Genomic DNA, 13,447 nt, shown 5'->3' on the forward strand with positions numbered 1-13,447 from the left:
GATTCTGAAATAGTTAAGCATTGCTACGTCACAAGCACTATTGCCCATTTACACAAACAGGGAACACTAATGAGCAGGCCTCCACGTTGTTGCAGAGTGCTGGTAGTACCTTTAGTTCCAACAAACACTTCAGTGTTTCTTCTCCACACAAAACATGATGATACTGATAATCACAGTAGAGATGACAACATGATTCTTAAATGGAGTGAGAGAGAACCAAGAGAAAATTAATGTTAAATCTCTGGGAGCCACTGTATCATTGAGCTTTACTTCCCCACTAACACACCTGCTGTTAAACAGTGGATTTGCCTTCAATGACATTTGTTTCAGCCACAGCCCTGTAAAGATCACTGAGCCCAGAGTTTTAAAATAAAGTGTTCTAATGGATGAGGGAAAAAAAGTCCTCTTAAGCAAGCATTAGTAGAGCATGAGGGGAAGTTATAGTTAAAGCAGATATTGTGTTCTTGTAGTAGTTTTGAACAGCAGGGCTCTAGCTAGTTTTGAAAATAAGGCATGTTTGTGGGTGAGCTGCAACTCTGGTTAACATGTGCCCCTCCAAAGTCAGATGATTACTAGGCACTTTGCTGCAATTTTGTCATTATAACTTCTAAAATATATTTTTCATTGAGACTATGGATACATGTCTGTATTTGTGGCATTCTGTGTTACATAGGAACAGAAAGGTGAGATTCTTTTCTATCCTGATCTGCTTGGTGGGAATGGAAGGCTGGCTAATAGGCAGCAGCCACTCCTCACTGCTGGCAGGAGTCCTCTGTCTGGCCTGCTGGACTGTGCTGATAAATACAATAGTGTGAGTAAATTTAAGTGTGAAAGTTGAATAGCCATATGTTGGTATGTGAATTTGGTTTTATGAGAAGCTCAGACTTATGCTCTCTCTGAAACCAGCTTTACATCATTTCAGGCTTTTTGTTATCAATGCCTGTCACCCTTTCCCTTTTGCTGAACTTATTTTCCAAAAAGAAAAAATACACAAAGCATATCTAAAGTAGGGTAAAGTCTGAGAAGCAAAAGGAACATTCTTGTAAGTAACCAAAGCTAGAGTGGTAGCTGATCTGTGTTTAATGTGACAGTTCATAATTTAATTTCAGAAAATTGTTTGAAGTCTGTGTGATGGGTGGTGATTGGTTTAGGTTCAGAAAGGAATATAAAGACTCCTAAACCATAATTCTAAAATGTTTGGCACCAAACACAGCCTGGAGTTGGAATGCATGGTGCCTTTTTAGAAGGCCTTCAGGTTTTAAGAAAGCATATGTTGAAGGCGGTTTCAGTATAAGAGCTGCTTTTGCACAGTGCTGTTCCACAGCTGTCTGTAGGTGACTTACAGTTGAAATGTGCATTCAGGTCAGACCAAGGTGACACCTCAGATGTAGTTCTTTCCAACCCTCCTATACTTCTCTTAATTACTTTATCTTTTAGGTTATAATGTTTTCCTACTTTGAGTATGAACTGCTGCAGCACTGGAAATGTCTTGCGATCAGCAAATCTCAGGTGTAAAACTCAAGCTTTGTGCTGGCAGGCACACCTAAATCATTGTATGTGCAAAAAAATAGAATCTTTTATTACAAAATTAAGACTTCAATATTTTGCCAAAATTCATATGTAGTGGACTCAGGTTGTATGAATCTTGGGCAAAAGGAAGTAGGGGATCTTTTACCCTTTAAGCATTTTCAATGTATTTAATAACTATTTTGCTTATTATGTTAAGATTCAAGCACTTTTTTTCAGTGCTGTGCCACAGGATATTGGCTGTCACTGTTTGTGATGCTCAACCTTGCTTGAGTAGGCTGCTATTATATGAAGATGACAGAGAGCTCAGTAGACATTTCCATAAGCTACATTCTTCTGATCATGCAGCACCATGATGATTCAACTTCTGCAATATTTACTTAGCTTCTTGTTTGTTTTTCACATGCCATCCCACTGTTGTCATTGTTTGATTGACTCTCCTGTCAATCTCCTCTTTGAAGTTCTCGGTGAGATCTATTAAATGGTTTGTTACTACCTGGCAATAAAACATCAGTTGGAAAGTACTTACACTCTTGCTAAGTTAATGTTTTTCTAATCCCCCTATGTAGGAGTTTTGCTGTCTCTTATGCTTGTCTATCAGTAGTGTTTCCTGAAAACCTCTTTTTGACAAGTGCTAGATAGCTTTTATTGAGGTTTCCTTGCCTGAGGAGATGGTGCGACTAGAAGCTGGTCCTGTGGGAGGTGGGCAACTCAAGATGTAGACTTCAATACCAGCAATCAGGTATTTTCTGAGCCTACAGTGATGATATTCAACCTAGTAGGAGTTTTGTGGGTTTTCTTCCACATAATTTGCATAGTTTCTGCTTTGCTATAACAGGCTCTAAATCAGTCAATTCTGAGGAAGCATCTTCACTTTCAGAGGGCGTCTATGAGAACAGAGTACTTCACACTACCTGTGCTTTGAGAGGACAACCATTCCTGAAAGTGTATTATGGTTAAAAATAGTAAATATTCTTGTGAAATATTCCTGTGTTTTCTGTTGTGTAAAATCTTTCAGCAGACCCATTTTCTAATAGCTAAAAGAAGCTACGTTTTAGGTGAAATGGAGGGATGAGTGTTTGCTATTTACTTAGCATCAATACCTGAGGCTTCATTTAGATCTGTTCTCTCCCTTTACGCCCCACCTTCAATGTGTGCATGTACATAAAGATTACATTGTTTGAGGAGGCAGACCAGGTGGAAAGATGGTAATGCCCGTCAAAGAATCTAGGTAGAATCTTCTGCTGCTTTCTCAGCTCTGCTATGTACTAACATTGAAAATGTTTTGTTTCAAAGGTGGCCCTGAGCCCTACATTGAAATTTTTGAACAACCCCGGCAAAGAGGCATGCGTTTCAGATACAAATGTGAGGGAAGGTCAGCAGGCAGCATTCCAGGAGAACACAGTACTGAAAACAATAAGACATTCCCTTCCATACAGGTAAGTACTGCTTTTATCCTTGTATTACCATTAGCATTGCGCTGTAGCTATGCGTTGGACTTGGTGCAGTAAATAAAGCGCTTTTTGTTTCATCTTCTGTTATTCTTTCTTTGACGTGCAAATGTCATTGCAACAGAGTGGAAAAAAAGAGTTCTTTGCTCCTAGTCTTTAAAGATTTTGTTTCAAATTTGTAAGAGGAGAAGGTGTAGAGATAGTTAACAAACCACTGGTAGAGAGGGAGTTCAGTGAAGTTACTAACTGTCTGGGAATCATTCATGATTAGCTTTTTCTGTATGTATATTGTTCTGCTTTCTTAGTTATGTGCCTTGGGTTTATTTTCTAGTGTTTGAACTGCAGTATGAATTTTGGGAGAGCTTGTGTGCAAAATTTGAAAAGGCTTTGAAAAGCTGCTGGGCACAGCGTGAAAGAGTACTTTGTACAAGTGAGCAAAGTAAGAGAGTGACTTGCAGCTAGGGATTTGGTGATTAAGCTCTACAAAAGAAACTACCATGAAGTATGTGAAATCAGAAAGGGATACAGAATTTAAAGTGAGCTGAGAAAGGGGAATTATGTGGTCAGAACACCTGCAATGAAGATGAGCTGTGTGGTTGCATTATGGATAGTTTGGGAAATCCAGAATGAAGGTATTCAGAGTAGCCCTAGCAGCTGTGATCCAAGAAGGAACAAAGATACAGACAGAGGTGGAAATGGAAGCACTTTGGCAGTAGTCTTCATAGGTGGGATAAAGGAATGTGTTAGAGGCTTTAGATGGGTAGGGTAAGAGAGAGAACTTTCTGGTCTCCTATTTGAAGTTTAAGTTGCTAGTGTTTGTCATCTTTCAGTTCAGAGAAAATATGTCAGAGATGAGATTAGAAGAGAAGGCTCAAATATAGATGGGAAGTTGAGAGTGCTGACCATCCTTGAGTATGTTACAGCCCCAGGAACAGAAGCTGCATATCTGTGTTTGCAGTGCATGCAAGTATGGAGAGGGGAAGGAAAAAAAAAAAAAAGGCAAAGCTGAAAATGGAGTCTTTGGAATCACAGCAGAAAAAGAACAGATACAGAGGACATGAAATCTGACTATTATGAAATAGTTTAGGCTGAGGCATAAAAGTTTTTGAAGAAGAGGGATAATTTGAGAAAGCTCACGTTGGCATTCATGTTTTGAGCACCAGAGTAAGTCTCCACTACAAAAAGCAGCTGTGGAGGCTCATGTAGCCCTGAAGCCAAAATTGCTAAGGGAAGAAGCAAACAAGAAGGTCCTCCCCTTGACTGTCACAGTGCCAGATTTGATTTAAGGAATGCAGGAAATAGAGATCTTGCCAGACTTTTTTTTCAGCACTCTACAGTTGAGCAAAGAACTATGCAGGCTTCTGGCAAGAGTAAATATTTTCACAGACTCTCAGCCTAAGGCTCTGTGTCAAGGCACAAGTTGAATGGGCAGTATATGCCCTCGATTCCTCACTGGGAAGATGGGAAATGGTAGCTGACCATGGAATCCTGGCAGAGTTTGTACTTTAAAGATGACTGTTGATGACAGCTGATTGTTACCTATTGCAGGTGATTTCTAGGTGAATTCCTGCCTCCTTGGAGCTTGTGGGAGGCTTTAATGCTGATTATCTGCTAGGGGAGTCCCCTTTAAAGATGGAAACATCAATGAGAATGAGAACAGAGGCCAGGAAGAGATGAATTTTTTGGTGCAGAACATCAAGGAGGAACTGGAGAATCAGAAGTGACTAGATCAGGCTTCAGGTTCAAGCGACTGGGTGTGAAACGAGAGAGGAATGATGTGATAGTTGAAGAAAATGCAGGAGTGGTGAAAGTTTTATTTTAAGGGTGAAAAGTAACAGTAACTTGTATGAAGGCCAAGGAAGGAGCCATGTTGTAGATGGAGGAAGCTAATGAATGATTGAAACTAGAAGAGCACAGGTCAGGTTTGAGGTGTCAGCTGAAAAGGATGTATCATGGATCCTTGGAGTCTCAGGAAGAGGGGGGAAAAAAAGGCTGTAAGAAGAGAGGAACAGTTAGTTATAGGGCAGGGGAAGTGGAGGCGGGGAGCTTGCCACTGTACAAATGTGTGCCTGAGCAAGTCTTCTCTCTGCTTTCAAGTGTTTATGCTTCAAACAATTTAGGCCAAACTTTTTTTTTTTTACATTCGCCCACACAACCCTTGGTGACTTCATTGGTAGCCATGAGCATGAGGGAGGACTTTTATCCATCTGAGAAACACATTCTGAGTTAGACTGCTGACTGCTGTGAAGGCTCTAGTAGGAGCCTGAGAATTCAATGTCCTCCTTCATGAATATGATTGACTTTTTCATCTGATAATTAAAGAGAAAAAATAATTAATAGATGATTATGCTATCCTGTATCTATTAAGATCCTCTTTCACCACTTAGTCTTATGTGCACAGGTGATGTTCTTGTCTGTGAGGCTTTAGGAATTTTTTCCCAAGATCTTTGATAGAGTAATTAAAGAGAATGGAATGGATTGGATGCTGAATACTGGCACTAGCAAAATTTTATTATTCCAAAGAATCAACTTTGGCAAAACTAGCAGCTGACATATGTTGGGTTACCTTCTGAAAGAGAAGAGATAGTAGTTTTGAAAACAATTACTGCTTTTCAAATACTTTGCTAAAGAATTTGGGGGTGTAAAATTAACTGAATGGCATAAACACAACTGCTGAATGATCTCGGTCTCTATGAAGCAATAATGCCATTTTCATAGCTGTCATGTTTCTTCCACTAGAGTATTATAGGATAAAACGTATTTTCTATTGCAGTTGGGGACTGTACTAGCTGTGATATCTAAAATCTAGAAAATATCTCACATTTTTTGTAGATTCTGAACTATTTTGGAAAAATCAAAATAAGAACCACATTGGTAACAAAGAACGAACCCTACAAGCCTCACCCTCATGATCTGGTTGGAAAAGACTGCAGAGATGGCTACTATGAAGCAGAGTTTGGGCCAGAACGTCGAGTCCTGTCGTGAGTAATTGTGTTGCTTGGGAGTTTGATTAATTATGCAAGTGATTAGCTAATCTTATGTTTTAGAGCCATGACTAGTGATTAAAAGACTAATTAATAGGCTGCCTTTGCTGAAGTTTACTAAATCATCTCAGAGACAGGGCAGCTTCTCCTTGAAATATTTCCTTCTGTTTCAATGTTTCACACACTCATCTTTGGTCCTATTGTTTTCCTATCACCCTTTTTCCTTTGTTAATTCTCCCAATGTTTGTTTCATTTTCCTGTCTTGTTGGTTTTTTTTCCCCAGTTGTTTTCAGTAACACTTTTGAGTATATCTCTCTCCTATGTATGAAAATGCTGAGTAATAGCATGGGGAAAAACATCATTTGAATTAGTATTTCATGGTGATTAGGGAATTTCACCTTTCCTGTGGGAGTTTTATGTGGACTTTCTGGAGACTGATGGAGAAAGTTTGAACTGGCCCAATATCACATCACTTAGAAGATAATAGTTGTGGCACATGTAGAGATACGTTAGTAGCTGTCACTGTTGTTGCTGTTTGTTTGGGTTTAGAGATTTTAAAAACAAAAATACAGATTCTGCTCAGGCACAGCTCTGTAGAGCAAACACGCCAAGGAAGGATCTGTTTGTGGAAAACATGGGCTGTATATGAATGAGGTGTGTTTCTCAGTGCTCTTCAGAGGAATAGTAGCAAAATCTGAAATGCAGCTGTATTTGATGGGATTTCCTGTAGGTTTACCAAGTCTTATGTGATGAGGTAAAATCAGAGTAAACTGCAGCAAGTAATCAAGAGATTATTGCCAGAGAGAGGAATTTAGAATGGACAAACTATTTGTGTGTGTATCACAGTTTGTGATGTAGTAAATTTGGAAGCAGACTGTTGCTTTTGGGGTTAAACATAATTGAGCTGGGAAGAAAATAAGGTAAATACTTCAGCGTACAAGTAGCTCTTATGTGCCACTCTCAGGCTGATCTGATTCTGTTACTGTTAGTGAAGTTACTCCATATTTATGTGAAGAACACTATTAAAGGGAAGAATGGAAGACGCAGTCCATTTGAAGATGGTGATTGCCTAATGGTGAAATAAACAGTTTGTAATAGCGGAGATCTTCAATATGTATCCCTGGCTCTAGGTATTATCGGTGTACTACAGTGGATCCAGATGGCATGCAGCACGTTTACTGTACTCTGTTTTGCTGTTGCAATGCTAATAGTGTTATTAGTGTATTGGTTTTAGCTCTGCTTACAAAGTTGTCCTAATTGGCAAACGGAAGAAAAGAATTAGTGAATGTAATTCCTATAACTTTTTCCCCAGTGTCATACCGCTCTTGAAAGAGAGGGCTGTCCCTTCAGGCACTTACCTTCCCATCTTGCTTCTTGTAACCTCATCCTCGCTGACTTCCCTGCAAACAGAATTCACCTTCACCTCATCTAAAAGGCAGTTGCAAATACATTCAACTGTTAAGGAACTTTGTACCTTTCTCTGACCATTCATTCACCAGCTTCTCCCTGGTCTTCTCAAATCTGGCTTCCTCTCCCAGGGTCAAAAGATGTCTGCTGCTCTAGCCCATTCCACTTCCTACTCTCAGCTCTATGCCTTTGAATCAGAAGCAAAAAAACCTGATTGCTTAACACCATTTCTGGTTATGTTTCATTCACTGGGTGCAGGAAGCCACTGATGATTGTTTTTCCTCTTGGCATTTTATTGCACAAGATTAAGCGTGTAAGCACAAGGCAGGTCTGTAGTGAGGCCATTACAGGATGCAATGGCAGAAAACCATTGGGATGTTCTACAAATATTTATTTGCAGATTTTTGTTTCATCTCCATTATATGTGTGCACCAAATCCTGTCTTCATTAAGGCACTTGTGATTGTTTGTTCTATCCATCTGTCTTGTTAGGTTGTAAGCCTCTCAGTTTCTTACAAAATAGTAAGTGGGCAACTTTTGCTGTACTGATACTAAACTGTAAGCTTCAATTGAGCTTGACATTGGAGATCCTGATGGGAGGAGGCTTAAAAGATTCTCTTTGAAATGTTTCCAGCACTGGGTACACTCTTTTTTTTTTCCCCCCCTTTTTTTTTTTTTAAACCATTGGTTGCTTTAAGATGAAAGAAGAGTATGGTCCGTAATTGGATCAGGATGTTTAAAGTAATTTTCCTTTTTGTGGCTGGTGACTCAGCTTTCACATTATTTTCTTCGAGTCCACATTGGAGAAAAGCCTTATATAATACTAGTGAGCCAGAAGTTGGCTTTTCTTGGGGGTGTTTCTGGCTGTTTACTCTTGCTGAGCATCCCAAGTGGAGCAAAAGTCCCATTTATTAAGTAGGGCTTTTGTTCTGCAGAAGTAGAACTATTAATTCCAGATTTGGGGCTGGTCTGAGTAATCACTCAGCCTTCTGCTTGTTTAAAGTTCCATGTAGTTCCGTTTGAACAAAGTGAGTTTTTTCTGCCGGATCTTTGTACTGCTGCCTAAACTTGATCAGTGCCCTCCCTGGCCAAAACATCAAGGTGAAAGTATGAATGTTGAAGCTTGTGTGACTACCTATGTACTTAGATTTTTACTTCCTCATTTGAAGTCTCTCTACACAGATGATATCATAGTTTTAAAGATGTTTCTTCTTTGGTGTTTTTTTCTGTCTCTTCTTACTTCTCCCTCTCTCTTGTTACTTTGCTTGCTTCCTGTCAGCTAGTGTCAGTGTGATATCCTGTGGCCTTGCTGAGGTTCTCAACAGTTTCTCCTCTCAGTTGTCCCTCTGTTCAGTGGTAGTTAAATAGACACTTTCACTGTGACAGTGTGTTTTTAAGAAAATGTTTATACTCTGATAATTATGGCCTAGTTTCTCTCCATTAGAGTCTTTGTTCATAGTGGTTGAGAGTAATGGCTGTCAGTCTTTGCATATTTGGGTGGAAATTTATTCAAGGGTAGTTCCACATATGTACTTGCTTGATAATTGTGGTGGAGAGCCTGGAACTGCTAGATGGCAGTTTGGGAATATAATATGGAGCTAAGCCTGTTAATGGACTTTGTGTTCAGACTGAGTCTGTGGAATGCAGGGGGTGTTCTGGAGGGGAAAAAAAAAAGTAGTATGTGCTGTGACTGAGCCCTAAATAAAGTGCTATTCCCAAGAGAAGAAATAGGATTGCTTATCAAGTTACAGTACAAACATGGAATGTCAGTAGCCACAATACAAAGCAAAAATACTTTAGTGAATTATGAGTCTGCTGCATTTTATTTTCCTCTGTGTCACCATATCAAGTTCAGGTTCAGAAAGAAGCTTATGCATTCCTGTAGTGAATAAAGGGGCACAGACAAAGGAGTATAAGGAAATTAAACATAACATCATGCTGGGGTAGTCTCGTTCAGAGCAGGGAAATGTATAACTATTCTTGAGAGTGTTGGCAGGGCAGAGAGTATCTTTAAGTGCCTTAATGGTTTTTAGGCATAGTCAAAGTAAAGAACTTTTGTGGGGCTTCAAAAGAAGGGAAATTGCCTGTGGTTCTGGAGGAAGATGCCTGCTGGCACAACCTATCTTTTGAGCTTATTGTAACATCATGAAACACAGATATATTTTTTTAATTATTATTTTTTTTTTAACTTCCTGCTTTACATCCACTCATCTTTGATGATGTCATGGTTTTTCCATGTGGGAAAGAGTCAGCTTGCCTGGGACTCCCCCCACCTCCTACATCAGGGTGACCTACACTATTATGCAAATAAGGAAGAGTACAGCTCTTCAGAACTTTTCTGTAACCATGTGAGATTTAAAAACCTTTGTTGACTCGTTTCAAAAGCCCTTTAAAATAGTGTTTGAAATTCAATTTCCTTGATAAAGGCAGGAGAGCACATCCTAAACTACTGCAAATCAGCAAGTTTATTGACAGCAGAAAAAAAAGTGAATTTAATTGAAATCAACTATTTAACTTTGAATCACTGCAGGTTTATTTCAGGGTAATTTGTAATATGGAAGTATGTTCTTAATAAAGCTATAAATCCTTTAGAATTTTACTTCAGTATTTTTCATATGTTTGTGCTCTTATTTCTGAAAACCAGCATTTCTGCCTTTCAGATCTCTTACACCCTTCTCAAAATAAGCTTGTCTTCATTTTTTTACACCGTATGTTATCACACTAGTCAACAGCAAATGATTTCATATTCTACGTGGAATATTTTATTCCTTGCTGAAATCCTGCCACATGTGCTTTAGTTTTCAGAATTTGGGCATTCAGTGTGTGAAGAAGAAAGATCTGAAGGATTCAATTTCTTTACGAATCTCAAAGAAGATTAACCCTTTCAATGGTGAGTATAGCTTGGCTGGTTCACTCTGTAGGCTGGTGCTTTTGTGGCAGGGCTTTTTTGAGAAATGCTCTTCCCCTTCTGTGTCTCTCTTAGTGTTTCCTCACTGTCATCACATGATGAATCTGTTTGGATAGATGCCCCTCTTCCTTTTTATTGTTTTTTTAAATCACCAGAAGCAATGTATGAGTTGCTGCTTGGACAGAAGCAATGGGATAGCAGTAGAATCTTCCCTGGAAATTTCTACAGTTGTTTCAGGAATCAGATTTCTCCAGTTTTGGCAGCTGTGAAAGACTGAATTAGTGTAACTCTGCAACAACGTAAACCAATATAAATCTAGTTTGCTGCCATCCCATCCATTCTCTTATTGTGACACTGGTGTTTGTGACCCCTCAGCCAGACAGTTCAGGGAACTGATAGACTCCTTGAAGTTGTCTCTCACTTGATTTTTGCATCATGGAGCTGGTACAGGCACTCAAAGTCCACAGCAGTATTGGTCTCAATCAAGTCCAAGTCAAGTTGTGCGACTACAGGGAGCAGGGAGGTCATCGTGCCCCTGTACTCTGCATTGGTTAGGCCGCACCTTGAGTACTGTGTCCAGTTCTGGGCCCCTCAGTTTAAGAAGGACATCGAGACACTTGAATGTGTCCAGAGAAGGGCAACAAGGCTGGGGAGAGGCCTTGAGCACAAGCCCTATGAGGAGAGGCTGAGGGAGCTGGGATTGTTTAGCGTGGAGAAGAGAAGGATCAGGGGTGACCTCATTGCCCTCTACAACTGCCTGAAAGGTGGTTGTAGCCAGGAAGGGGTTGGTCTCTTCTCCCAGGCAACCAGCACCAGAACAAGGGGACACAGTCTCAAGCTGTGCCAGGGGAGGTTTAGACTCAAGGTGAGGAGAAAGTTCTTCACTGAGCGAGTCATTCGTCATTGGAATGGGCTGCCCAGGGAGGTGGTGGAGTCGCCGTCCCTGGAGGTGTTCAAGGGGAGATTGGACGTGGCACTTGGTGCCATGGTCTAGTTGTGAGGTCTGTTGGGACAGGTTGGACTTGATGATCCTTGGGGTCTCTTCCAACCTTGGTTATACTGTGATACTGTGATAGAGTCACACCTGTAAGGGTCTACCCAAGAGCTGTAGTTTTGTATGATAGCTGATCTGTGGGTTCCTCTCAAAAGGAGTCATCCTGCTCTTCCTTACATCTCTGGTCAAACACTCCTACTACTTTCCTCACACCAGATGGAGAAGCTGCGTAGCTACACGAGAAATGGACTTAGCAAGGTGCTCCAATGGAAAACCACCTTGAAAAAAAAATCCCAGGAAAAAACCCACCCCACATCCAAAGAGTGGTGTCTCCTTGGATCAGCTTGCTAAACTAATTCATCTCACAGCTACTTAACTGTGAAGTTCGATGCACAGAGGGGGTGGGGTGTACACAGCAAATTGGGACCAACACTTTCAGGCATAATAGAAGGAAATTAAATGAAAAGCTTAAATACCCCCAAACTGTTAGTTCAACATTACAAACAAAGTCATGTATTTGCTTAAGTGTGGCAAGAACTTGGAGATTTTTCCAAATATGTGGGGTTTTTTTAATACTTAGAGTAGTCTTCCTAAATTCAGGTAAGACCCTCTGTAGAAGGTTGAGAGATAGATTTCTGGATGGCTTCAAAATAGATGTCCCTGAATTGGGACGAAAAGAAGCATGTTGAGCTTACTGCAGAATAAGAAACGGTTTAGGTATCTTTCTTAAGATTAGAACAGCTTTTTGAAATAAGGGTAATGGTCCTAATGGTTCATCTAAACAATTATCCTGGTTCTGATAATATATACACACAATAGAATCAGTTTTTACATGTTTAGTCTATCAGCACAATTTAAACAGTTTTAAAGTGTTTTACTTATGTTGCCTTGGCTCAGCCAGCTCTACCCCAGGCATCTGGGCGTACTGGTTGACAGCTGGCTGAACATGAGACAGCAGTGTGCCCAGGTGGCTAAGAATGCCAAAGGCATCCTGGCCTCCATCAGAAATAGTGTGGCCAACAGGAGCAGGGAAGTCATTCTGCCCCTGTACTCAGCACTGGTTAGGCCACATGTTGAGTACCGTGTCCAGTTCTGGACCCCTCAATTTAAGAAGGCTATTGAGCCACCTGAACGTGTCCAGAGAAGTGCAACAAGGCTGGTGAGAGGTCTCGAGCACAAGCCCTATGAGGAGAGGCTGAGGGAGCTGGGGTTGTTTAGCCTGGAGAAGAGGAGGCTCAGGGGAGACCTTATTGCTGTCTACAACTTCCTGAAGGGAGGTTGTAGCCAGGTGGGGGTTGGTCTCTTCTCCCAGGCAACCAGCACCAGAACAAGAGGACACAGTCTCAAGCTGCACCAGGGGAAGTTTAGGCTTGAGGTGAGGAGAAAGTTCTTCACAGAAAGAGAGACTGGCCATTGGAATGGGCTGCCCTGGGAGGTGGTGGAGTCACTGTCACTGGAGGTGTTCAAAAAAGGATTGGACGTGGCACTTGAAGCCATGGTTTAGTTAGTCATGAGGTGTTGAGTGATAGGTTGGACCTGATGATCTCTGAGGTCTTTTCCAACCTTATTGATTCTATGATTTCTGTTGATCCCTCTTGGCTTTGTTTTACTCCATAAGTAAAAAAGAGTTAGCATTTTCTTTTGATGTTATGCAGAATAGGACATGATAAAATGTGTATTTCACCAAAGAAACTTGAGGAGCCAAGTAATTAGCTCTGTTCCCAGTGCTGCCAAGTGTAGCAATGAAGACATGTTTAACTCAGATAATTTGAAAGTAGGTTGTTACAGCACTTCCTATCAACAGGGCAGATTCTGGACTTCTTTCCACCATTCCAGCAGCAGAGAAGATTACAGCCCTGCCCTGGCAGCAAGGGAGAGCCTCACTTGGGTGACACACAGTGCAGCGCCCTGCTCTGGGCAGGGGTTGTGCTGAGAAGGGGCCGCTGGCAATCCCCAACCTGTGTAATTACTTTTTGGCACTTGTTAACAAGTCAGCACAAAGCAGAGCTGCCTGAGAATTGCCCCCAGCCACTCCAAGGCAATCCCACGCAAAGTAGAGCCCAGAAAGATGTAGGACCAAGGCCTAATAAAACAGGATGAGTGACAGAAATATTTTTATATGTGTACTCAGTTGATCAAAACAGTTTCATTAGCAGCAGTCACCAAAATGTGTGCTG

General features: G+C 40.8%; 1 protein-coding gene across 2 annotated transcripts in view; it reads left to right on the forward strand.

The window, feature by feature from the left end:
* Window positions 1–13,447, forward strand: part of REL (REL proto-oncogene, NF-kB subunit) — a 33,266-nt gene that overhangs the window by 2,556 nt on the left and 17,263 nt on the right. Inside the window, exons 2-4 of one of the 2 annotated variants that reach the window (XM_054180062.1) lie at window positions 2,824–2,966; window positions 5,811–5,959; window positions 10,167–10,258. In XM_054180062.1, coding sequence (XP_054036037.1) covers window positions 2,824–2,966; window positions 5,811–5,959; window positions 10,167–10,258 — 384 coding nt within the window. Of the gene's footprint in view, window positions 1–2,823; window positions 2,967–5,810; window positions 5,960–10,166; window positions 10,259–13,447 lie in introns of those variants that run through there. The other variant, XM_054180063.1, reaches the window with a different exon arrangement.

Source organism: Dryobates pubescens, chromosome 3, assembly GCF_014839835.1.
Source record: "Dryobates pubescens isolate bDryPub1 chromosome 3, bDryPub1.pri, whole genome shotgun sequence".
In the NCBI taxonomy this organism is placed as follows: domain Eukaryota; kingdom Metazoa; phylum Chordata; class Aves; order Piciformes; family Picidae; genus Dryobates; species Dryobates pubescens.